This window comes from Staurois parvus, unplaced genomic scaffold (genome assembly GCF_062004578.1).
Source record: "Staurois parvus isolate SC_StPar_1 unplaced genomic scaffold, SC_StPar_1.0 ptg000191l, whole genome shotgun sequence".
NCBI lineage: Eukaryota > Metazoa > Chordata > Amphibia > Anura > Ranidae > Staurois > Staurois parvus.
The window spans coordinates 3,641,963-3,668,325 of record NW_028317987.1 but is presented as its reverse complement, the minus strand read 5'-3'; the positions used below and the strand labels follow the sequence as shown (position 1 = coordinate 3,668,325).

Sequence of the window (26,363 nt, the reverse complement as noted above, 5' to 3'; positions counted from 1 at the left end):
TTAGGAAGGAGAGGAGGACAATCCAAAGGTCTGCTCTGAGGTTAGGAAGGAGAGGAGGAGGAGGACAATCCATAGGTCTGCTCTGTGGTTAGGAAGGAGAGGAGGAGGAGGACAATCCAAAGGTCTGCTCTGAGGTTAGGAAGGAGAGGAGGAGGACAATCCAAAGGTCTGCTCTGAGGTTAGGAAGGAGAGGAGGAAGAGGACAATCTAAAGGTCTGCTCTGAGGTTTGGAAGGAGAGGAGGAGGACAATCCAAAGGTCTACTCTGAGGTTAGGAAGGAGAGGAGGAGGAGGACAATCCAAAGGTCTGCTCTGAGGTTAGGAAGAAGGAGAGTATAGATCTTTGAAAACTAGAAAAGGGAATTCCAAGAGAAAGAAACCAAAGAAATGAAGCAGTTACTTGTTTGCAACATTTTATAACAGAAACTAAGAAAACATTATTTTAGTTTTATTTTAATGTTTGGTCTTTTATAGCATAAAAATAAAAATCCCAGAAATGAATAAATCCCACTAAAAGAAAGCGCAATTTGTGTGAAAAATGATACAAATGTCATATAGTACAGTGTTACATTCCTGAGTAATTGTCATTGGAAGTGTGAGAGCGCCAAAAGCTGAAAATTGTCCGGGGGCTGGAAGGGGGGAAAGTACCCGGTACTGAGGGGGTTAAATGAAAATGACATTATGGCCACTAGATGGAGCCAATGATCATATGAAATAAGAACATGGCCAAAACTTGTCACAGCTGGATGAAGGCTCCTCACATTCCTTCAAATGATGTTTTTTTTAAATAGACCTCCAAGTGTTTGTGAAATCTCCCACCACAAAATGTACTCATAGGTCAGGATTCCATTTTTATTCTTCTCCTGCCATCAATGGCCGACCTGGTCCCACACTTCATCCATGTCTTTGGGGGCCTCTCATCTCCTTATCAACTGTTTCTTCCATGATGAAGATCAGCCATGGAGTATATCTGAGGTGTATATCAGGGTGTGCTTCTTGCCCACATGAGAGCTGGGATGTCAAGCAACATTCATCTAGACATTTCCCGCACTCAAGGCACTAATACACCTCCAGGGTTGTGTGGGATCCCTGATGTACAGGAAGACAGGACTTCAGTGAGGAACATTTCCCTCACTCAGGACAGGAAAGTGGCTTCTCCCCCATGTGAGATCTCTGATGTCTGGAAAGATTGCACTTCCATGAAAAACATTTCCCACACTCAGAACAGGAATACGGCTTCTCCCCTGTGTGAGATCTCTGATGTGTGTGAAGATGGGGCTTATTTGAAAAACATTTACCGCACTCAGGACAGGAAAACGGCTTCTCCCCCGTGTGAGATCTCTGATGTGCGTGAAGATGTGACTTATTTGAAAAACATTTCCCACAATCAGGACAGGAATACGGCTTCTCCCCCGTGTGAGTTCTCAGATGTGTGTAAAGATTGGACTTCTGTGAAAAACATTTCCCGCACACAGAACAGGAATTCGGCTTCTTCCCCATGTGAGATTTCTGATGCCTGCAAAGAACGGACTTATATGAAAAACATTTCCCGCACTCAGCACAGGAATACAGCTTCTCCCCTGTGTGAGATCGCTGATGTGTGTACAGACTGGATTTACTTGAAAAACATTTCTCGCACTCAGGACAGGAATATGGCTTCTCCCCCATGTGACATCTCTGATGTCTGTAAAGATTGGACTTCTGTGAAAAACATTTCCCACACACAGAACAGGAATACGACTTCTTTCCCGTGTGAGCTTTCTGATGTCTGCAAAGAACAGACTTGTATGAAAAACATTTCCCACACTCAGGACAGGAATATGGCTTCTCCCCGGTGTGAGATCTATGATGTGTGAAAAGACTGGACAAACTTGAAAAACATTTCCCGCACTCAGAACAGGAATACAGCTTTTTCCCCGTATGATATTTCTGATGTCTGCACAGACTGGATTTAAGTGAAAAACATTTCCCGCACTCAGAACAGGAATTCGGCTTTTCCCCTGTGTGAGATTTCTGATGTCTGCAAAGATCGGACTTCTCTGAAAAACATTTCCCACACCCCCGTGTGAGACCTCTGATGTATGATAAGTGTTGATTTTTCTACAAAACATTTCCTGCACTCAGGACAGGAATATGGCTTCTCCCCCGTGTGAGTTCTTTTATGCACATTAAGTTTGGATTTAGAACAGAACCCCTTCCCACACTCAGTACAGGAGAAGCTCTTCCCTGGTGGAAGGCCGGCCCGGTCCCGCACAGTCCGAGGTTCCTCAGGATACGAGGAATCCGATGGTCCATCTACACTGGGTGGTGCCGGATGGACATTGGAGGGAGCCGGGTTTTCTCCTGGACTATACTGTGTGATGTCCTCATCTTCTACTTTCCAGTCTGGAGACAAAGTGAGACAATCCTCGGAGGTTTTCCTCATCTCCCGGCCATGGACTAAAATACAAAGACAAAGAGGATTACTAGACAGGAGCTGATTGGTTCCCCCAAACCAGGACTCCGCCCACATCAGGCTGCTTGGTCTGAGGAGCTTACAATTCCACCCTCAAGGGAACAAGGAAATGGCCCCTCTGATCTCCTACCAGGTCATTTCTTTATTCATGGACCTTAGTCAGAGAGTGAGGAAACAAGCAGAACTGTCTTTTATAGGAGGGACAGTGATGAGGGGATTATAGGACGAGGGTCCCCACCCCCTCTATCACTCATCGCCATCTTCCCAACACAAGAAGTACTGCACTTCCTTATTTAGTCCATGATTTAGTCATGAAGAACAGCGGGGCTGAGCCCCACCAGAGGTCAGAGAGTGAGGATGGGGGGAGAACAACCAAGATGAAGACTGGACTGATCCTGAAGACCACCATCATTGGGGTATTGACTCCTCCCTCATTATCACTTTCTGTTTAAGGGTCCAAAGTTGGAGGATGTTATCACATTATTATCACCATGTAAAAGTCTGTGCTCCAATCACATCATCCGATATAAAATGTCCAGCTGGGAGGAAATGGGTGTAACAAAAGAGAATCCATATTATGTGTATATATAGCAGTAGGGGGAGGGGGAGAGCAGAAGTCAGGAGTATGTAATGTACAACATGGAGTATATAGTGCAGGTGTCAGGAGTATGTAATGTACAACATAGAGTATATAGTGCAGGGGTCAGGAGTATGTAATGTACAACATAGAATATATAGTGCAGGGGTCAGGAGTATGTAATGTACAGCATAGAGTATATAGTGCAGGGGCCAGGAGTATGTAATGTACAACAGAGTATATAGTGCAGGGGAAAGGAGTATGTAATGTACAACATAGAGTATATAGTGCAGGGGTCAGGAGTATGTAATGTACAACATAGAGTATATAGTGCAGGGGTCAGGAGTATGTAATGTACAACATAGAGTATATAGTGCAGGGGTCAGGAGTATGTAATGTATAACATAGAGTATATAGTGCAGGGGTCAGGAGTATGTAATGTACAACAGAGTATATAGTGCAGGGGTCAGGAGTATGTAATGTACAACAGAGTATATAGTGCAGGGGTCAGGAGAATGTAATGTACAACATAAATTATTTAGTGTAAGGGTCAGGACTCATAATATTGGTATTCAGCAATCAGTGGAAGATTAAATGTTTACTGTAGACAAGTTGCAGAGATCCCACACCGCTGCCTCCCATCTCCTGAGACTGCACTCAGTGACTTGGGTCTGAGACACTACAGACATATCCCTCCACCCGGCACAGCCAGAGGACCACAGAGCAAGGAACCCTGGGAGAAATGTACTGTCAGAGATTTTACTCAGGCATGAGGAAGAAAACAGATCAGGTCCCAGATAACTCAACATCTATGGTGAAAATGAACATTTTGCTGCCAGCTGAACCCCAGAACCTCCATAAATCCAGTCTAGATACATAAATTGTGTCTGCAGCACAGAGAAGGAAGATTATCCGAGAGAAATCCAGGAATACAGGACGGGGAACACAGCTCAGGAAAGTGACCAGGGGATTACAGGCTGATATCACCCAGTCCCCGCCCTACTCTGGACCAATCAGTGAGCAGTATGGGTGGAGGAATGGATTTAGTGTTCATGACCCACCTGTGCTGATCTCTGTAGGAGTGTCCTCCTCTATAAATGTCCCCGTTATTCCATCCTCCTCCATAGACTGCTGATCATCCCTCACATACGCCTCTTCTTCTGCTTTCACCTCAAATTCTATATCGATTGGATCTCCACTCTAAATCAAGGAAATGAGAGAAAATATCATCTGTAAAATGTAAGGTCACATAAAATATCCACACATCATCTCTACAAGTCCATGTTCTAGATTCTCCATCCCACCAACCTTGTAATAGTGAGGGATGGTGTGACCTTCCTGTGTGGAATCCCGGGAATACAGAGGACGGGGACATCTCTCTGGTGGGTTCCTGGTATTAGGTGGCTCCATCATATCCTTGTGTCCTTCTGAAAACTCCTCCATCACTCCATGCTCCTCATCCTCCTCTTTATACTCTTCTTTAACATCAATATTATCATCCCCGAGGATTCCACTCTGAAAGATATAATAAAACATTCATTGTAACAAACATGCTGTGTATAAATCACAACTACCAATAATTGTCATCATCTACCTGATGATGGTGAGGGATGGTGTGACCTTCCTGTGTGGAATCCCGGGAATACAGAGGACGGGGACATCTCTCTGGTGGGTTCCCATGACTGGATCCATCTGTAGGAAACACACACACTGACTGAATCCATTGTTTCTATGTGTTTATCAGATGATGGGGGATCTAGGTGGATCCTCCGTACTGCTCTCTCCTTTACAATAAAGTCTCCTGTTGTGGACCTTTTGAATTATGTCTCAAAAACATGATTTATCAAGACATAATCCTATATAACATCAAGTCAGCATAGCCGGATGTTAAGGGTTAATTTGTCTTGGTTGGAAAGTCGAATGACCATCTGGCTGGAGAGGTGTAGACGGTGAGTGAAGGGATTTTTTTTTTCCCTCCTAGAGACAATCTACTATTTTGAAGTTCTACAGGTGGTCAAACACCATTATTCAGACTTCAATAAGCAGGTAAACATATACAAGGTCTGGACATGACAATAGAGGAACCAAACTGATTGTCTGAGAGCTTACCCAAACCTTGCAGAGGGTGATAAACCAACAGACCTCTGAAACTATCACAATATACTATTGTCCACCAAGGGTGAAAGCATTAACAGTTGTTTACCATGACTCCAATACAAGAGCCAGGCAAACAGAGAGTTTTTCCCTACACATAGAAAATGTTGGTTCTAAAACAAAGAAGTTAAATTCAGGACATTTAAGTCTAAAAATTGACTGTATATAACTACAAAGATATACTACAAAAACATATTATAAATGAGATGTTATAAAGGATAGGTTTCACACACCACCAAATATTCAGCAATGGGAACTATATATCACTAACTTGAGTATTGAGATGATGGGAAGTAAGATGTATTATAAACTAGCATTAGTTAGATGTCTTATCAGGAAACAGACAGGATGGTATTTCCAGAAGGAATAACTGAATATACACCTATATTCCATGGTCCCTATTTAGAATATTATAGGTATGATCACTTATATCTGGAAAAAGACGTATATTTGATCCCTGAAATTACCTTAAGATTCCACCCAAGGTATGAGTCATCTCAAATACTCAAATTGTTCTGTGATACATGACCGCCACCTGGCGGGCAGGTGAGAAATAGCTTATGTACACACATTTCTCAACTATCCAATCAAGAAGCCTGGTGGGAAGGTATCTTAGAACAATGGATTAGTGGATATAAAAAGCCCTTGTACCTTTAAGAAAAAAAAACCTCATCAAGAAAAAACTCATCAAAAGAAAAGACCTCAGCAAAAGAAAACCTGACTGAAGAAAGACCTGATTCTGAATAACTCTTCCATACTTTCAAACTTCCTAAAACTTTACTAAATTTCTAAACCTCTATCCTTATAACTTCCTACATTCTCCCATACTAAATATCTATCACTTGCCCTATAATATCATTTCTAAAGGCGTTCCACTGCCAGCTAAATCCACGGGAGAGTTGCCTAGTCTGAATGCCGGGTGCGGTGAGATGTTTATTTGATTTTATATCACCTATTTTCTCTGTTGTGTGGAATCATAAAATTACCTTAGTGTATCACAACAATATTGGGTAGTTAGATATATGTAGAGAGATCCTGTTTTACTGTTAAAAATGGTTTGTTGCCATATTATAATTTTTTTTTCATATTTCATAATTTATTGAATATTAATAATCAGAGTATAATATATCAAGGGCCAGCTTCTTGCAATCCTATGGCCACGGCTTGTGAGAATATAACCTTTCAGATACTCAAAATTATTAATTATTAATAAATTTAATAATAATCAGATCATTTAAAAATTGTGATATTGATGTAATTAGTTAGAGACCGTATTATTGTATATTACATTGGTAGGATATATCTTTGATTGTGTGTACCAATGTTCATTTATCACCAGTCTTTTGCGTTTTGTGTTAATATATACAGTCATGGCCGAAATTGTTGGCACCCTTGATATTTTTCCTGAAAATCAAGTATTTCACACAAAAAAGGTATTGCATTAACACATGTTTTGCTATACACATGTTTATTCCCTTTGTATGTATTGGAACAAATATAAAACAGAGGCAGAAAAGCAAATATGACATAATGTCACACAAAACCCCAAAAATGGGCTGGACAAAAGTATTGGCACCCTTAACTTAATATTTGGTTGCACACCCTTTGGAAAACATAACTGAAATCAGTCGCTTCCTATAACCATCAATAAGCTTCTGACACCTCTCACCCGGAATTTTGGACCACTCTTCCTTTGCAAACAGCTCCAGGTCTCTCTTATTGGAAGGACACCTTTTCCCAACAGCAATTTTAAGATCTCTCCACAGGTGTTCAATGGGATTTAGATCTGGGCTCATTGCTGGCCACTTCAGAACTCTCCAGCGCTTCTTTGCCATCCATTTCTGAGTGCTTTTTGACGTATGTTTGGGGTCATTGTCCTGCTGGAAGACCCAGGATCTTGGACGCAAACCCAGCTTTCTGACACTGGGCCCTACAGTGCGACCCAAAATCCTTTGGTAATCCTCAGATTTCATGATGCCTTGCACACAGTCAAGGCACCCAGTGCCAGAGGCAGCAAAACAACCCCAAAACATCATTGAACCTCCACCATATTTTACCGTAGGTACTGTGTTTTGTTCTTTGTAGGCCTCATTCCGTTTTCAGTAAACAGTAGAATGATGTGCTTTACCGAAAAGCTCTATCTTGGTCTCATCTGTCCACAAGACGTTTTCCCAGAAGGCTTTTGGCTTACTCAAGTACATTTTGGCAAACTGTAGTCTTGCTTTTTTATGTCTCTGTGTCAGCAGTGGGGTCCTCCTGGGTCTCCTGCCATAGCGTTTCATTTCATTTAAATGTCGACGGATAGTTCGCGCTGACACTGATGCTCCCTGAGCCTGCAGGACAGCTTGAATGTCTTTGGAACATATTTGGGGCTGCTTATCCACCATCCGGACTATTCTGCGTTGCAATCTTTCATCAATTTTCCTCATCCGTCCACGACCAGGGAGATTAGCTACAGTGCCATGGGTTGCAAACTTCTTGATAATGTTGCGCACTGTGGACAAAGGCAAATCTAGTTCTCTGGAGATGGACTTGTAACCTTGAGATTGTTGATATTTTGCCACAATTTTGGTTCTCAGGTCCTCAGACAGTTCTCGTCTCCTCTTTCTGTTGTCCATGCTTAGTGTGGCACAGACAGACACACAATGCAAAGGTTAAGTGAACGTCTCTCCTTTTTATCTGCTTTCAGGTGTGATTTCTATATTGCCCACACCTGTTACTTGCCCCAGGTGAGTTTACAGGAGCATCACATGCTTGTAACATTCTTATTTATCCGCAGTTGTGAAAGGGTGCCAATACTTTTGTCCAGCCCATTTTTGGAGGTTTGTGTGACATTATGTCGAATTTGCTTTCTTTCCTCCCTTTTTTGTTTTGTCCCAATACACACAAAGGGAATAAACATGTGTATAGCAAAACATGTGTTAATGCAATACGTTTCGTGAGAAATACATGATTTCCTGGAGAAATATCAAGGGTGCCAACAATTTCGGCCATGACTGTATATAATTTTTGTACATAAATAAATTTTTATATTTATCTATTATAAGGCAAATTTTGTGTGTATGGTACGAAATCATATTGGCTAAAAGAATTCAAGGTATAATAATAAGTGGTGATCAAATTATCAAGGTGTCCAAATTATTGGTTTACTAAATATTTGCCGTTTTTTAACGGCTGGAGGCACTGTAATATTTCATCTAAGGGAAAGGGACACGCCCTTTATAAGTAGAATAAATCCTTACATAAACCACCACAGGATAAATTTGGAGGCACTGCTGAGATCCATAGAAATCGTACCATAATACAAAACGCACTGGTGATTGTATATTTGTACACTTGGTCAAACATATATTTTGTATCAAAATGGCATCCAGTAATCACGGATCCACCTCTTCCAAGCATAACAAGGAAAATATGGCGGCCCAAGGTATTGAGGAGGAAACTCTGAAGCCAGCCTGGAAAGCTGCCGGTGCTTGGCAGAAGTATGTTGAATGTGGAGTAATAGATTACCTCCGCAAGAGATTAAGTTTGGGGGATAGCAATAATGAATTCGTGGATGAAGAGAAAAGGCAGGCTATGAGCACCTTTGAGGACCTGTTCAACCAAAAGGGCCAGGTTGTTGGGTTTTTAATAGCGTTTGCTGGAGCAGAAAGTGATAAAAGCCGTGACAGACTTCTCCTAGAAGCTTGGCCCATGTTATGGTTCATGAGCGCTGGAGCTGCCCAGCGAACCATGACTTTAAGGGAAGAGTTGTCAGAAGCCCGCATATTGTTGGAAAGCAGAAATCAGGACATTGAGTCTTTGAAAGGGAAGCTTGGTCATGCCGGTATTCGTTTAGACGAATCCAAAAAATATCATGATAGATTGGTCAGAGACTTTCGAAGTGCTCAGGACCTGTATGAAAGAAATTTTCAGGAATTGAAACGACTTCAAAAGAAGTATCAGGATTTAAAAGATGAGGTGGAGTACTTCAGATCAGAAAGGTTATCTCCTGTCGAAATTAAAGTTCACCCAGGGGATAAGCATGACCAGTCAGAACTTACCTTGATAAAATCTGAGCAGAAAACTCTGGAGGAGCAGATTATGAGGTTGATGGCCCAAATAAATTCTGGGGTCCAAAACCGGACCAACCCAGTCGAGCAGGAGGCTGTTGAGCGGAGATACCCGCATCACAGTGAAGTACCTGATAGTGAGGCAGGGTCAGAATATAGGTCACCTCCTAAGCTTTTAAGATACACTCCAGAGCGCTCAGAAGAAAAGTATGAGGTTTCATATAGGCAGGAAGGGAAATCCCAGGGGTCATTCAGGAGATATGACACCCCAAAGGTCATTAAGTTCCTGAAGGACACTGTTCCTATGTTTACTAAGAAAGGGTCCCTTGAGATCACCGAACACATGAAAACATATGAACAGACGTTAGAAATTCTGGGCATTAGAGATGACCACACCAAAATAGACTTGCTGCCATGAGTGTTTGAAGAGAAATACCGGCAATTCTTTGAGACCTTGAGGGCCTATTTCAATCAGTCCTGGAGAGAGGTTAAACATAAGTGCCACATGGAATTTGGGCCTTATAAAACTGTAACCTCTGCCAAGGCTGCGGCCTACAATTTAAAGTGTGGTCCTCACCAAAGCCCTGCAGAATTTCTGGCTGTCCTCAGAAATGCCTATTTCCTGGCTGAAAAGGATCCCAATCCTAACCAGCCAGAATTCAAGACCCTATTTTATGAAGCATTACCTGCTTACATAAAATTGGGACTTGCAAAGGATTACAGAAAGGGATGCTCTCTTGATTGGTTGGTGAGAGAGAGTGACTATTTATTCTCGATCCAACAGTCCAGTGAGGGCGGGATAAAAAGAGAACCTAAAAATAGCCCCAAGATAGTAGCAGCCACTACCGTTTCCCCTCCAAATCCAAATTTGCAGGCAGAGAAAAAATCATATGCGGAAGTAGTCCGTGGGGGTAAAACCAATGGTTCCCCTAGATTTGTACCTCAAACCCAGCAAGTGAAGGAGGTCCATAACTTTGCACCCCAAAACCAGTGGGTAAGAAAGGATAGACAAAAGCCAGGGAACTACGGTAGTGGAAGTGAGAAGAATAAAAAGTATGGTAAGGGTCAGTACAGTGATGAGAATCAAAGGGGTCAATGGTATCCTCGGAGGTTCTATTATCCTCGCCAAAACCAACATGGGAATTTTTATGGGAACCCCAATTTCAATAGGAACCATAATTACAATAAGAATCCCAATTTTAATAAGAACTCTGACTTCCAAAGATTTCCTCCACGCCAAGAACACCCTCAAGCTCAAAGGGGGGATACAGTACCCCAGGCTCCCCTTAATGACAGGGAGACCCCGAAACCTCAGAGAGAAAAATGGCGTCGGGACCAAAGCAGTAGTTCTGACTCTGAGTCTCATTACCAGTCCCGTCCAAAATACAAGCGTAAGTATAGGAAGAGGGAGAATCAACAGAATGACTCCTCTGAGCGTATTGGACAAATAGAGGCACAGGTCAGCAAAATGGCTGAACAAATGGACAGGCTTGTCACTCAATTTCCATCCAATCCTTTTTTAGGAGCAGCTCCTGTGACCAACCAAGGGTCACAGAATTAACAGGCAACCAAGCCTTAAACCAACGGGGGAGAACACTGAGTCAAATGACAGGAGATGTGTGTCCCGTCCCTGACACGCCTACTAATAGAGAATCTAGTTCTCAGGCAAAGGGGGACCATTTGTTGGTTATTAACGATTCTCCTGTTTTTCAGTGTCCATCTATTGCCCCTAATATAGTCGCGGCATCGGAAGTCGTCGGGATTGACAAGCCAGATGGAGCACCAAGTTCTAGTTGTGCTTCTGTCTTGAGACAGTCCAAGAATCCCACCAGGGAGGATAAGGGTGATGTGGCCACCACATGCGGTGAGATAAGAGCCAGTCATATGTCATTGAAGGGCCCACAGATCTTCAACCACACTAATTTCATGTGTGAGCTGACTGAATCTGATGGGAGATATTATGCCACGGTGCAGGTGCAGGATGCCAGTGATCTTTTTATTGTCGGCTTAATAGACACTGGATCCCAAGCAACCATCATGTCACAGGAACATTTTGATAAAGTGGCGAATGTCATGCCCACCAAGCCGAGATTTAAAAGTTTTGACAGCTCATTGATTGGTGTAGGTGGAGACCCTTTACAAGTCATGGGTGCAGCCTGGCTTAAACTGAAACTGGGTAACAAGGAACTGAGACACCCCATCATCATTGCCAGCATCTCCCAGCACCACATGATAATTGGGATGGACTTTCTAAAAAGGCTGAACACAATAGTTGACTGTGTGAACCAAGTCCTGTGGTCACAGGTAAATACCCCGATTAAATATGGGGAACTTAAAACTCCCCATTCCCGACAACACTGCCACCTGGTGGAAGAAAGGCCTGGATCATTAGAAATCCATTTCAGGAACAGTCAACTTCCTGATGTAACGGTTATCAAACCTGATGACCATAACCCTATCAGAAGAGATGAGGAACACATTTTTAGAATTCCCCAAGATAAAATAAAAGATATTTCCCTCCAAGATGACATCCTTACGATATCTTTTCATCAGGAGGATAAACCAAGAAAAGGGGGAGATCATACCCAATTCTTGACAGGTATTGAAAGGGTTAACAGCGACTTGTTTATCCCCATCCGGATAAATGGTCTTAATAGGTCAAAATATGCCAAACTAGATTTGAGACAGGAACACAGCTTTGTAAGCCATGGGCTGATAAAACACCTGACCGAAATGGAAATGATCCGTTTCTCCACACCTCAGTGTCATTGGATTTCAGACTCCCTTGATGACTCTGATGATCACAATTCAATGGCTAGGTGTCTCTTAAACGTCACTGTAGGAAACAAAACAGCCACCCATGTGTTCCTAGTCTTGGATAATCCCCAGACTAAAATTTATTTTGGCAACGATGTGTTACATCGATTTGCAATGCAAGTCGACCTAATTAATGACTGTTTATGGAGTCGACTAAAGGGGGATCCCGAAAAATACCAAAATCTGGACTTAGCTTTAAAATCCCGGCAACAGATGCCTTATGCTGTTGAAGTCCAGGTAGCCCAGAAGATTACAATTCCTAAGGGCATAAATAATTTCATACTCCCCATCCAAGTTAAAAAGGGACATAGACTGAAGGGGTCAGATGCATTAGTATGCCTCTCCCATAAAATGCAGGGGGAGGGACTGAACATTACACACACGCCCCTAGTCAACACACATCAGTTCCCGATGCACATTTACATACATAATCTGTCCAATCAGGACATCGTCTTACCCAAAGAGACCCTTATTGGTCTAGCGGTAGAGACTGAATATTACACCTTTGGGGTCACTAACCAGGTGATTGGACTCATCCCCGATGAATATTTATCGGAGGAACAATTAATTGAACAAACATTCCATTCATTACCAGAGGGTATTTTCACCATAGAGTCCATTTATCCTTTCGATTCCAAAGATGGTACCTGTCGAATCGAAGAGACATCAATTGTCTTTGATCACCCAATCAAAGAACAAGAGTACCCCAAAGAACCTGGATGGCAGGAGAACACACACACACACATCACATGCCCAATGACCTCACCACAAAACTTGAAGAGGCATATGAGATATGTCAGCCGGAAAGCTTTCCTGGATTCAAGGAGTTAGTGGAAGAGATGGTAGCCCTCGCCGATGCGTGTTCCAATGATCTCGACCGACAATTGCTCCGAGAGCTTCTCCTTGAATTCCAAGAGATCTTTGCCAAGGATTCTTACGATTGTGGGACTACTGACCTACACATCGCCAGGATCCAAACAGATCCAGATGCCCCACCAGTATTTGTAAGACAGTATACAGTTGCAAGAAAAAGTATGTGAACCCCTTAGGATTATGTGGAGTTTTGCATGAATTGGACATAAAATGTGCTCTGAACGTCATCTAAGCCACAACAATAGAAGAACACAGTCTGCTGAACATAATACTATACAAACATTAGATGTTGCCATGGTTTAATTGCACATAACATGTAAACATTCACACTGCAGGGAGGAAAAAGTATGTGAAGCCCTAGCTTAATGACTTCTCCCAGAGCTAATTGGAGCCAGGAGTGAGCCAACCTTGACTCCAATCAGTGTGATGATATTGGATGTGTTGCTGACAGCTGTCCTGCCCTTAAAAAACACACACCTGTTTTGGGTTTACTGGTTTCAAGAAGCACTGTCTGATGTGAACCATGCCTCGCAGAAAAAAGCTCTCAGAAGACCTACGATCAAGAATTGTTGACTTGCATGAAGCTGGAAAGGGTTACAAAAGTATCTCCAAAAGCCTTGATGTTCATGTGTCCACGGTAAGACAGACTGTCTACAAATGGAGAAAGTTTAGCACTGTTGCTACTCTCCCTAGGCGTGGTTGTCCTATAAAAATGACTGCAAGAGCACAGCACAGAATGCTGCATGAGGTAAAGAAGAATCCCAGAGTGTCAGCTAAAGACCTACAGAAATCTCTGGCACATGCTAACATTTTTGTTGACACATCTACAATAAGGAAAACATTAAACAAGAATGGAGTACATGGGAGGACACCACGGAGGAAGCCAATGCTGTCCAAAAAGAATATTGCAGCACGTTTGAAGTTTGCAAAAGAGCACCTGGATGTTCCACAGCACTACTGGCAAAATATACTGTGGACAGATGAAACCAAGATTGAGTTGTTTGGGAAGAACACACAACACTATGTGTGGAGAAAAAAAGGCACAGCACACCAACATCAAAACCTCATCCCCACTGTAAAACATGGCGGAGGGAGCATCATGGTTTGGGGCTGCTTTGCTGCCTCAGGGCCTGGATGAATTGTTGTCATTGATATGAAAATGAATTCCACAGTTTATCAAGACATTTTTCAGGAAAACGTAAGAAAATCTGTCCGCCAACTGAAGCTCCGCAGAGGATGGGTGATGCAACAGGACAATGACCCAAAGCATACAAGTAATTCAACAAAACAATGGCTGCAACATCACAGAATACACCTTCTGGAGTGGCCCAGTCAGAGTCCTGACCTCAACCCGATTGAAATGCTGTGGCATAACCTTAAGAGAGCGATTCACACCAGACATCCCAAGAATATTGCTACACTGAAACAGTCTTGTGAAGAGGAGTGGTCCAAAATTACTCCAGATCGTTCTGCAGGTCTGATCTGCAACTACAGGAAACGTTTGGTTGAGGTTATTGCTGCCAAAGGAGGGTCAACCAGTTATTAAGTCCAAAGGTTCACATACTTTTTCCTCCCTGCACTGTGAATGTTTACATGTTATGTGCAATTAAACCATGGCAACATCTAATGTTTGTGTAATATTATGTTCAGCAGACTGTATTCTTCTATTGTTGTGACTTAGATGACATTCAGAGCACATTTTATGCCCAATTCATGCAAAACTCCACGTAATCCCAAGGGGTTCACATACTTTTTCTTGCAACTGTAGGTGGCCATTAGCTTCCTATGAATCTCTAGCTGAGATTATTAGGAAGTTACATGAAAGGGGTATAATTAGGCCCATCCACAGCTCCTATAACCACCCGATCCTGGGTATTTTAAAACCCAATGGACAATGGCGGTTGTGCGCTGACCTCCGTCAGCTGAACAAACGTGTGTACATGTCAGGATGGCCTGTCCCATACATAGACCAATGTCTCGCCCAGCTCCAAGGATCCCAAGTTTTTACAGCCTTGGATTGTGCACAGGGATACTGGACCATTAAGGTGAGTGAGGAAGACCAATACAAACTGGCTTTCAGTTTTGGAAATCGACAGTATTGTTGGGTACGAATGCCTTTCGGATTTATAAATTCCGGACATGAATTTGCTGTGTTCATGCACAAGGCCATGCCAGACGCCTTCGAAAGGGGGACGTTGGCATATGTGGACGATATCCTGATCAAAAGTACTGATATGTCCAAGCATATTACAGAACTTCGGCATGTTTTGGGCCAATTAAAAGCAGCCGGAGTTAAACTGTCCTTACAAAAAGCCCAGTGGTGTCGCACGAAGGTGAACTTCCTAGGCCATGAAGTTACTGCTGAAGGTTTGAACCCACAAAAGAAGAAAGTTGAGGCGGTTCTAAACTGTAAAGTCCCTACTAACCTTAAAGAATTGAGATCATTCTCAACTACTCGCGTAAATTTATTGATAATTACGCCGAGATAAGCAAGCCGCTGCTTCACCTACTGAAGAAAGATGTCGAATGGTCGTGGGGTAAGAAGCAGGAAGACGCTATGAAGGAGTTAAAGGAACGTCTCACACAAGCCCCGTGTCTCGGATATCCCGAAGGGGGTAAAAACTTCTATCTAGAGACAGGGTTTATGCAGGTAAGTATGAGTTCCGTTCTTTACCAGAAACAAGATGATGTCAGTAAGGTGATTGCCTATGCCAGTAAAACTTTGTCCCCGGTTGAAGTAAAGTTCAGTGACTGTGAAAAAGCTCTCTTGTCCACCGTGTGGGCATTACAGAATTTTCGCAGTTACATACAAGGAGAGAGAATCATTGTTGAAACGGCACACCAGCCTTTACAGTATTTAAAGAGTGAACGTATCAGGGGAGGAAATGTGTCTAATAGCCGCATCACTGCTTGGACTTTGTCTTTGCAAGGGTGGCCTCTTGAAATTCGGTACAAACAGAACAAGGAAAGTCCAGTAGCCCAGGGCCTAGCTGAGCTCCATGATTGTTCCGCAACTACGCCTGCTATGGAGGCCCCGGACACTGACTTTCTGGAAGAACAACTGTTCTCTCCCTACAAGGTTTATGATGAAGAATACTGTAAACAGCTGCCGTGTGTATATGTGGATGGTTGTGCTTTTCATCACAAGGATGGGGAACAGCTCCAACTAGTGGCAGGTATTGGAATCGTTTGGACCCAAGGTGTCACCCCAATTTCTGTGGGATACAAACTTGGACCAAAAAGCAGTCAGGTTGCTGAACTTACTGCAATCCTTAGAGCAGTTGAGATGGCTATAGAGTTCAACATTAATGAGTGTGCCATCATAACCGATTCCAATTATGTCAGGAATAGTTTTGTGGAGTATTTCCCTAGGTGGAAGCGAAACAACATGAACAAGAGTAATCACAAACCCGTGAAACATGGTAAGCTCTTTTGTCACATCGATGAACTGGTAAGGTCCAATGATATCACCCTGCACTTCAAGAAGACCAAAGGCCACTCCAAGGTTCTAGGTGCCGAAAAAGAAGGGAACGATCTGGCCGATTCTTTAGCCAAGGAAGGGGCAATCACCGGTGAATTGTTAGACATTGATCAATTTTTAGGTACCGTACAGGTTGAAGCCATCACCAGGCAACAGGCCAGAACAGCTGGTGATCCAAATGCATTACAGTAGAGTCACGATTCTCCTAGTGATGATTTAATTACTGCCCAGAAAGAAGACCCAATAATTGGCTTGTTTTATAGTCATATAGAAGATCCCAACCAAAATCCCATAAATAAGGAAGTATGTAGTGGGAAGGAGGATTTACGTATCTTAATGAAATCCAAATCCCAATTCTCTTTATACCAGGGATTGTTGATACGAACCTCAAAGGGTGGCGTACAACAATGGGTCGTCCCACTTAAATTTAGAGGTTTGATGCTACAGCATGCCCATGATGCTCCTACTTCCGGGCATCGTGGAGAGAAGATCACGTATGAGATCTTGCGGGATTATGCCTACTGGCCTCATATGTTACGTGATGTGAAGGAGTACTGCCAAGGTTGCCTAATATGTCCCCAATTTCAACCTACCAAGCCAACTCACAGAGCACCTCTCCAGAAAAGGGGGATATGTATGCCTTGGTCAGACCTTCAAATGGATTTTATTGGGCCCGTAACAAAATCTTCACGAGGAAATCGGTATATGTTAACAGTTACATGTTTATTCACCAAGTATGTCGAGTGTATACCAGCACCAAATAACAGCTCCGAGACATGTGCTGCATTGCTAATAAATCATGTCTTTTCATGTTTTGGTCTCCCACAGAGGATAGAGTCTGATAGAGGATCGCACTTCACTAGCGAAGTGATGGCCAAATTGTGGAAATTTTTGGGGGTTAAAAGGAAATTGCATATCGCCTATCGGCCAGCCTCTAGTGGTGGTGTAGAACGATACTATCAGACCATCGTTAATGTCCTTAAGAAATTTGTTAAGGAAACAGGCAAAGATTGGGATGTCAAACTTCCACTGGTCCTGATGGCGTTGAGGGCTACTCCGAATACAGTCACAAAAATGTCATCCTTTGAACTGATGACAGGTAGACGGATGGTACTGCCCCAGCACTTATTGTATCGCACTACAGATCAAAATTTGATCAATGCCACCACCACACACCAGTACATAGAGGATTTACGTAAACATCTGCAATATGCTTTTGCCTTTGCCCAGCGAAATTTGGAAAGAGCTGCAACTAGTGCTAAGACATACTATGATCTCAAAACCTCTAAGAAGGAATATGAGATTGGTGACAAGGCCTACCTATACAACTTTGCAAGAGACCAGATCAAGGAACGGAAATTCCTTCCATCTTGGAAAGGTCCGTTCTCTATCATTGATAAAATCTCTCCGGTCGCATATAAATTGCAGGTTCCCCGGTATGGTGAAATCAGTGATAGATGGGTGCACATCAATCAATTACGTGCTTGCCATCCGAAGTCTCAATCGCAGTTGTTGGAAGACTAACCCACCAGTTCCTATCTGGAGATATTGAGATCATTATTAAATTTCCTTTGAACATATTATTCATCTTTTGCCTTACAGGATCCAGTAATATAAGTTTGTATATATCCAATACTTAAACTGTTCATTTTAATAATTTAGAAATGAAGGCCCAGACGATGACCAGACCGGTGATCGGAGGTGTCAATGACCAGACCCTAGAAGGAAGCTATAATGTCCTGTGGGAAAGACCAGATGCCAGAGATCGATCCGGAGACGATAACCTGATGTCCCAGGCCACCAAGGGCCAGTCTAGAGGATAAGACCCGCCTAGGAGACCGTCTAAGAGACCTGTCGTGCGGAGGACCCCATGGGCCCCAAGGTGGATGTGCCAGGCCAGGCCGGCCTCATCGCAAAACCAGGATCGTCATCAGAAGTGTCCGTCTGAGAACGCCGAGTCAAGTTGAGGACCAAACCAGCATCACCGCTGCCATTTTTTCTAAAAAAAAAAAAAAAAAAAATTCTTTATTTCATTCACCCCATATGAGAAGATGAACGGTCACCCTAGTCAAAAGTCCCACTCATGGTTTGCAATACAGACACCCATCTATACGTGCCTGTACCCCAAAAAAGGGGGATTTTGTAGTGACTTTTGAAATTATGTATCAAAAACATGACTTTATTTCAACAACAACCCAACCTAGCCGCCCGTTAAGGGTTAACTCTTTTTGGTTGAAAATTCAAAGGACCCTCCAACTCAGACATGCAAACAATGGGTGAAGTGAGCTTTTTCCAAGACAATAGACTGTTTGACTATCCACAGGTAGTTTAAGACCGGACAATGGTAAGGTTTAAATTGGAGACTATGAGAATAGCTAAAGTGTGGATATGTCAACAAATACTGTTTATATATTGGGGTTGAGTTGAAGACGTCTACAAAAGTTAAACAGATAGTCAAATAGGACTTCGACCTTCAAACATTAAGTCATAACAAGTGAACAATAATGAGACGGGAACTCAACTGGTTGAAAGTTTACCCAAAACCTTGCAGGGTGTGATGAACCAACAAACCTCTCGAACTGTCACAATATGCTATTATCCACTAAGGTTGAAGGTATAAATGGCTGTTTACTCTGACTCCAACACAATAGACAGGTAAACAGAGGGTCTTTTCTCCTCATGGGAATTCTGGTTCTAACACAAAAAGGTTAAATTCAGGACATATAAGGCTAAGAACTGGATATATCTATCCACAGAGATATTACCAAAAAGCATATTATCAATGGATGTTATAAAGAATATGTTTCACACACCTCAAAATATTCAGCAGAATGGGGATTGTATATCACTAACTTGAGTATTGAGATGAGGAAAAGTAAGATATATTGTGAGTTAGCATCAGTTGTATGTCTTATCAGGAAACAGATGCTTTCACACAAGTTTGTATCTCAAGGAGATGAATAACTGAATATACACCTATATTCCATGGTTCCTATTTAGAACATTATAGCTATGATCACTTATATATCTGGATAAGACGTATATTTAATACCTGAAATCACCTTGAGTTCCACCCGAGGTATGAGTCATCATCAATACTCAAATTGTTCTATGAGCTCTGACTGCCACTTAGTGGACAGGTGAGAGATAGCTTAAATACATACATTTCTCAACCAGCCAATCAAAAAGCCTGGTGGGAGGGTCTCTTAGAACAATAGTTTAGATGGTATAAAAACCCATGCACCTGATTTAAAAAAAAAAAAACCTCATTGAAAAAAAACCTCACTGAAGAACCTCACTGAAAAACAGCAAAGAGAGACAAGCTGAAGGAAATCTGACGAGGCTGAAATCCATCTGAAGAGCTACTGATTAACTCTTTTCAAACTTCTAAAAACTTTACTAAATTTCTAAATCTCTGTACCTCTAACTTCCTACATTTTCCTACACTATTGAACTATATCTCACTTCCCCCTGTGGTCATCCCTGAAGGCGTACCATTGCCAGCTGAATCCATTGGGGAAGTTTCATAGTCTGAATTCCGGGTGTGGTGTGACTGTCCATTTAATTTTATATTACATATTTTCTCTGTTGTGTAGAGTAATAAGAATTACCTTAGTGTATCACAACTATATTGGGTGGTTATATATATAGAGGGATTCCGTATTACTGTTAGATATTGTTGGTGTCATATTACAAATTTTTCATATTTCATAAATTATTAAATATTAATAATTAGAGTATAATTTATCAGGGAATATCTTCTTCCATTGCTATGGCCACGTAATGAGAGAAAATAACCTCTGAAATACTCTAAAATTATTAGTTATTACTAGATTTAATCTTTAATAATCATTATCATCTAGAAGATTGTTATATTGACTGAAGGTCTTGTCCCCACCAAGAATCTCTGGAACCTTCAAGCTCCAGGTCCCGACCCGGACCTACTAAATCCATTGACAACCTAGAACACAGTTTTCTCTGCTCACTAAATACATGTTGGAGATTCTCAAAAAGCAGCCAGGAGGACCCTGTGTCATCGTCACAGTGGCAGGACTTCACACTTCCACACCTCCATCAGACTTCCAAGTGTTTGTGAGAGCTTCTGCTAGAACATTGACTCCATTTTTATTCTACTCCTGCCATCAATGGTGGACCCGGTCCCACACTTCATCCATTTCTTTGGGGACCTCTGATCTACCTATAAACGGTTTCTTCCATGATGAAGATCAGCCATGGAGTATATCTGAGGTGTATATCAGGGTGTGCTTCTTCCCCACGAGAGCTGGGATGTCCAGCAACATTCATCTAGAAGACATTTCCCGCACTCAAGGCACTAATACACCTCCAGGGCTGTGAGAGACCCCTGATGTACAGGAAGACAGGACTTCAGTGAGGAACAATTCCCTCACTCAGGACAGGAAAGTGTCTTATTCCTCGTGTGAGATCTCAGATGTGTGGAAAGATGGGACTTCACTAAAAAACATTTCCCGCACTCAGAACAGGAATACGGCTTCTCCCCCGTGTGAGATCTTCGATGTGTGTAAAGAGTGGACTTATTTGAAAAACATTTCCCGCACTCAGGACAGGCAAAAGGCTTCTCCCCTGTGTGAGATCTCTGATGTTTGTGCAGATTGGACTTCTCTGAAAAACATTTCCTGCACACAGCACAGGAATACGGCTTCTCCCCTGTGTGAGATCTCTGATGACTGGAAAGACGGTATTTCTCTGAAAAACATTTCCCGCACTCAGGACAGGAGTATGGCTTTTCCCCTGTGTGAGATCTCTGATGTTTGTGCAGACTAGACTTCTGTGAAAAACATTTCCCGCATGCAGCACAGGAATATGGCTTCTCCCCCGTGTGAGATCTCTGATGTTTCTGCAGACTGAACGTCTGTGAAAAACTTTTTCCGCACTCCGGACAAAAATATGGCTTCTCCCCAGTGTGAGATCTTAGATGTCTGACAAGTTTTGATTTTTCTACAAAACATTTCCCGCACTCAGAACAAGAGTACGGCTTCTCCCCCGTGTGAGATCTTTCATGGACATTAACTTTGTATTTAGAATGGAAACCCTTCCCGCACTCAGTACAGGAGAAGCTCTTCCCTGTTGGAAGGCCGGCCCGGTCCCGCACAGTCTGAGGTTCCTCAGGATACGAGGAATCCGATGGTCCATCTACACTGGGTGGTGCCGGATGGACATTGGAGGGAGCCGGGTTTTCTCCTGGACTGTACTGTGTGATGTCCTCATCTTCTACTTTCCAGTCTGGAGACAAAGTGAGACAATCCTCGGAGGTTTTCCTCATCTCCCGGCCATGGACTAAAATACAAAGACAAAGAGGATTACTAGACAGGAGCTGATTGGTTCCCCCAAACCAGGACTCCGCCCACATCAGGCAGCTTGGTCTCTGAGGAGCTTACAATTCCACCCTCAAGGGAACTAGGAAATGGCTCCTCTGATCTCCTACCAGGTCATTTCTTTATTCATGGACCTTAGTCAGAGAGTGAGGAAACAACCAGAACTGTCTTTTATAGGAGGGCCAGTGATGAGGGGATTATAGGACGAGGGTCCCCACCCCCTCTATCACTCATCACCATCTTCCCAACACAAGAAGTACTGCACTTCCTTATTTAGTCCATGATTTAGTCATGAAGAACAGCGGGGCTGAGCCCCACCAGAGGTCAGAGAGTGAGGATGGGGGGAGAACAACCAAGATGAAGACTGGACTGATCCTGAAGACCACCATCATTGGGGTATTGACTCCTCCCTCATTATCACTTTCTGTTTAAGGGTCCAAAGTTGGAGGATGTTATCACATTATTATCACCATGTAAAAGTCTGTGCTCCAATCACATCATCCGATATAAAATGTCCAGCTGGGAGGAAATGGGTGGAAAAGAAGTAAGGCCAATGTAATGTACAACTTATCATACGGAATACAAAAGTTAGGACTATACAGTATTAGTTTTCTTCTATATTTATCTGGTGATCTAGCCAGTAAATCTGCTGTTTTATAAAGACCATTTACCACTGACAGGGGGCTTACAATGATCAGCTTTTATTTATTCATGACAAACTTTTATCCCAAAAGGAAAAAACTGTTTGATGAAACCGATTATGAAGTGTGATCTGGAGTTTGGCTTCAATTAGTTACTGTTTTTATATCTGCTAGTACATCTAACACTCCCCTCCCCCCAGACTGACCATGCTGCAATCTCCAGAGTTGGGGCGCTCTAATACAGAAGGTGTGTTACTGGCCAGATCACCAGGTGAAAACAGGGAAAAAAGCCAAAGAAAAGGAATGCAGCCGCCACACCCAATGATTGGTAAGCTGCAATATGGGACATTTGTGGTCTAATATCCCTTTAGTTTGGTTGGTGAAATCTCATCCTATGTCCAGTGATAGCAGTGACATCTACTGGCCACAGTGAGACATCACAAGACAACCTAAACTTAGGGAGAAACCAAGTGAAGAACTATACAATCAGCCTGAGCCAAGTACAGCCCAGCCACAAACTAAACCCACATAGTACCTCTATTCAGGACAAGGGGGCCACACTAATAAATAGTGTAAGGATCACATCAAATTGGTGTTTAGTAATCAGAGATCACTTACAGGGGTTGTAACCCTCAGACATGGAATATGAACAAAGAATATCCCTCTACAGTGTGTACTTGTCTCAGTCCAGAGCACTAAGTGTCATTTCTGTCTGCTGTCTCCTTCCTCTGCGATCAGCAGTTGAGTCCCTTCTGACAAGTCTTCCTGACACCAGGAGAAAAAAAGATGACAAGGGAGGGAGTTCCAGCACACAGCCTGTGATTGACAGCCTCAGCTCTGTTCCTGTGTGAAGGAAGTGTGTCCCTTCCCATCAATCATCTCTCAGAGCTCACTTCACTGAGCTGTGAAGAGAGTGACTTCAGGTCTCTGCCCCCTTTTTTCTGACTGCTCAGACAACCTGTATAAATTCTGGACTTTGAACAAATATAGAGAAATGAGTGCTATAGATAAACAGGTACAACGTATGTAGGAGGATTTGTTTTATCTCTGTGCATCACCTGAGGCCAGTCATTGCACTGGGTATATGGAGGGTTTACAACCACTTTAAATGTTTACTGTAGACAAGTTGCAGAGATCCCACACCGCTGCCTCCCATCTCCTGAGACTGCACTCAGTGACTTGGGGCTGAGACACTACAGACATATCCCTCCACCCGGCACAGCCAGCAGATAACAGAGAAGGTCCCCTGGAAGAGTCAGGCACAAGGCAGGAGACCCCAGTCACATGTCCTGGGTGCCTACATTATGCAATGCTTAGAGTAAAAATCAACATTTAGCTGCCAGCTGAACCCCAGAATCTCCATAAATCCAGTCTAGAGACATAAATTGTGTCTGCAGCACAGAGAAGGAAGATTATCCGAGAGAAATCCAGGAATACAGGACGGGGAACACAGCTCAGGAAAGTGACCAGGGGATTACAGGCTGATATCACCCAGTCCCCGCCCTACTCTGGACCAATCAGTGAGCAGTATGGGTGGAGGAATGGATTTAGTGTTCATGACCCACCTGTGCTGATCTCTGTAGGAGTGTCCTCCTCTATAAATGTCCCCGTTATTCCATCCTCCTCCATAGACTGCTGATCATCCCTCACATACGCCTCTTCTTCTTCTGCTTTCACCTCAAATTCTATATCGATTGGATCTTCACTCTAAATCAAGGAAATGAGAGAAAATATCATCTGTAAAATGTAAGGCCACATAAAAAATCCACACATCATCATCACATGTCCATGTTCTAGATGCTCCATCCCACCGACCTTGTAATAGTGAGGGATGGTGTGACCTTCCTGTGTGGAATCCCGGGAATACAGAGGACGGGGACATCTCTCTGGTGGGTTCCTGGTATTAGGTGGCTCCATCATATCCTTGTGTCCTTCTGAAAACTCCTCCATCACTCCATACTCCTCATCCTCCTCTTTATACTCTTCTTTAACATCAATATTATCATCCCCGAGGATTCCACTCTGAAAGATATAATAAAACATTCATTGTAACAAACATGCTGTGTATAAATCACAACTACCAATAATTGTCATCATCTACCTGATGATGGTGAGGGATGGTGTGACCTTCCTGTGTGGAATCCCGGGAATACAGAGGACGGGGACATCTCTCTGGTGGGTTCCCATGACTGGATCCATCTGTAGGAAACACACACACTGACTGAATCCATTGTTTCTATGTGTTTATCAGATGATGGGGGATCTAGGTGGATCCTCCGTACTGCTCTCTCCTTTACAATAAAGTCTCCTCTTACCCGGTGATGTGAGGGGCGGCTGATTGTCCATCATGACGTCCTTGTAGAGATCCTTGTGTCCTTCTAAATACTCCCACTCCTCCATGGAGAAATAGACAGTGACACCCTGACACCTTATAGGAACCTGACACACACAATGATACAGTCACCATCCAGACACATCCCTTGTCTGTTACTGGAGAATGTCCCAGAATTCCCGGCACCGCTCACCTCTCCTGTCAGCAGCTCCATCATCTTCTTGGTGACTTCTAGAATCTTCTGCATGTTGTGTCTCTCAGGGTTTAGGGAGTCACATGGAGGCACTGTGATGGTCATATGATCACCTGACTTCAGAAGAGGAAATCTCTGTATTGAGGAACCAATAGGAATATCATGTTAGAATCCCAGAATCCTCCTCACCTCTCCGGTCAGGTCTGTGTGATGTCATGTGACCTCCCAGAATCCTCCTCACCCCTCCGGTCAGGTCTGTTTGTAGGAATCGTGCACACAGAGACGGACACGGCCCTCCGTTTTGTTAAGAATTTTCTATGTTATACAATTTCTAACTCCCAAAGCAGGCTACCCCCTCCATCTTGTAGATCTCTCATCCCCCTCCCTCGCTGTGGGGTGACATGTGGCCTGAGTGATGAGAAGGGTCACAGGCGGCCAAAGCACAGCAAGAAGCTCCGAGCTATAAAACCTCATGAGCTGGGTGCATAGCTGTCTATTAACTGTGCAATCTGGAACATAGTAAAAGTATAAACCGAGTCCCTCACTGAACTTCAAAAGACCTTCCAAGGGGTCGTAAACACAGACTTACTTTTAAAAACTCACTTTTTATATAAGTTGATATCTTCACGTAGGACATAACTACCTAAACATGGAGCCTATATGCGGAAGGCTCAGATTGAGGCCATTCTCCTGGTATGTGACACCCCTTAGCTGACATACAGAGAAAAGCAGAAAAGTATATCTCTTGAACCATTCAAGTGCATATTTCATGTTTCATCTCTAACCATTCCGCAGATGTGGCTGAGTATTAATATACTAGTGACCAGGCCGGCAAATGTACCTAGGAAAAGTTATGAGCCAAAATATTAGCTAGGAGAGATTCTGGTTGTAACTTACGTCTCCACCCAACACCCCTCCCCAAAAAGAGACCATTGGTTACTGCTCCAAAGAGACACCCTGCTGGGATTTGCTAGAAAAAGGTTGTTATGCTTGGAGTGTGGATGAGAGAAGAGAAGAGTCTCCTGCTTTTAACATCGAAACTAGCAGTAGAGATAAGAAATCCTTTTTAGCTCATGAGACTTGAAGCTGCTTAACCCAAGGCTTTTTGGCTAGTACTTATCTACCTAAACTTCTTTCTGTTGTCTCTTTGCTGTGTTATTGCTCTGTGTATATTTATATATATTGGTTACATCTTTTTTCTGTAAATATTTTTATTGCACCCTTTTGACCTTTTAGTAATAAAACTTACTTTCTGAAAGTGCTGAACTGTTTCTAAAGCTCTTTAATGCAACTTATGAATTCCTGCCGCTGAAGAGCGCTACTGTGTGTGTTTAACCCTCTGTATAACCTGCCTGCGGTGACAGTGGTATACAGACGATTATTTCAACCATCCTAGTGTTATTGCTGATATTGCCGAGTTTCCTCTCTGTACAAA

The 26,363-nt window shown here is 42.9% G+C and overlaps 1 protein-coding gene across 1 annotated transcript in view; it reads right to left on the bottom strand.

The window, feature by feature from the left end:
- Window positions 1-434: 434 nt before the first annotated feature.
- Window positions 435-26,363, bottom strand: part of LOC149461885 (uncharacterized) — an 82,471-nt gene continuing 56,542 nt past the window's right edge. Inside the window, exons 6-8 of the mRNA XM_089677733.1 lie at window positions 20,883-21,275; window positions 17,889-17,891; window positions 435-1,448 (exon numbers count right to left, since the gene is read on the bottom strand). Of these exons, the coding sequence (XP_089533859.1) occupies window positions 1,131-1,448; window positions 17,889-17,891; window positions 20,883-21,275 (714 nt within the window). The 3' untranslated portion in view covers window positions 435-1,130. The remainder of the gene's footprint in view (window positions 1,449-17,888; window positions 17,892-20,882; window positions 21,276-26,363) is intronic.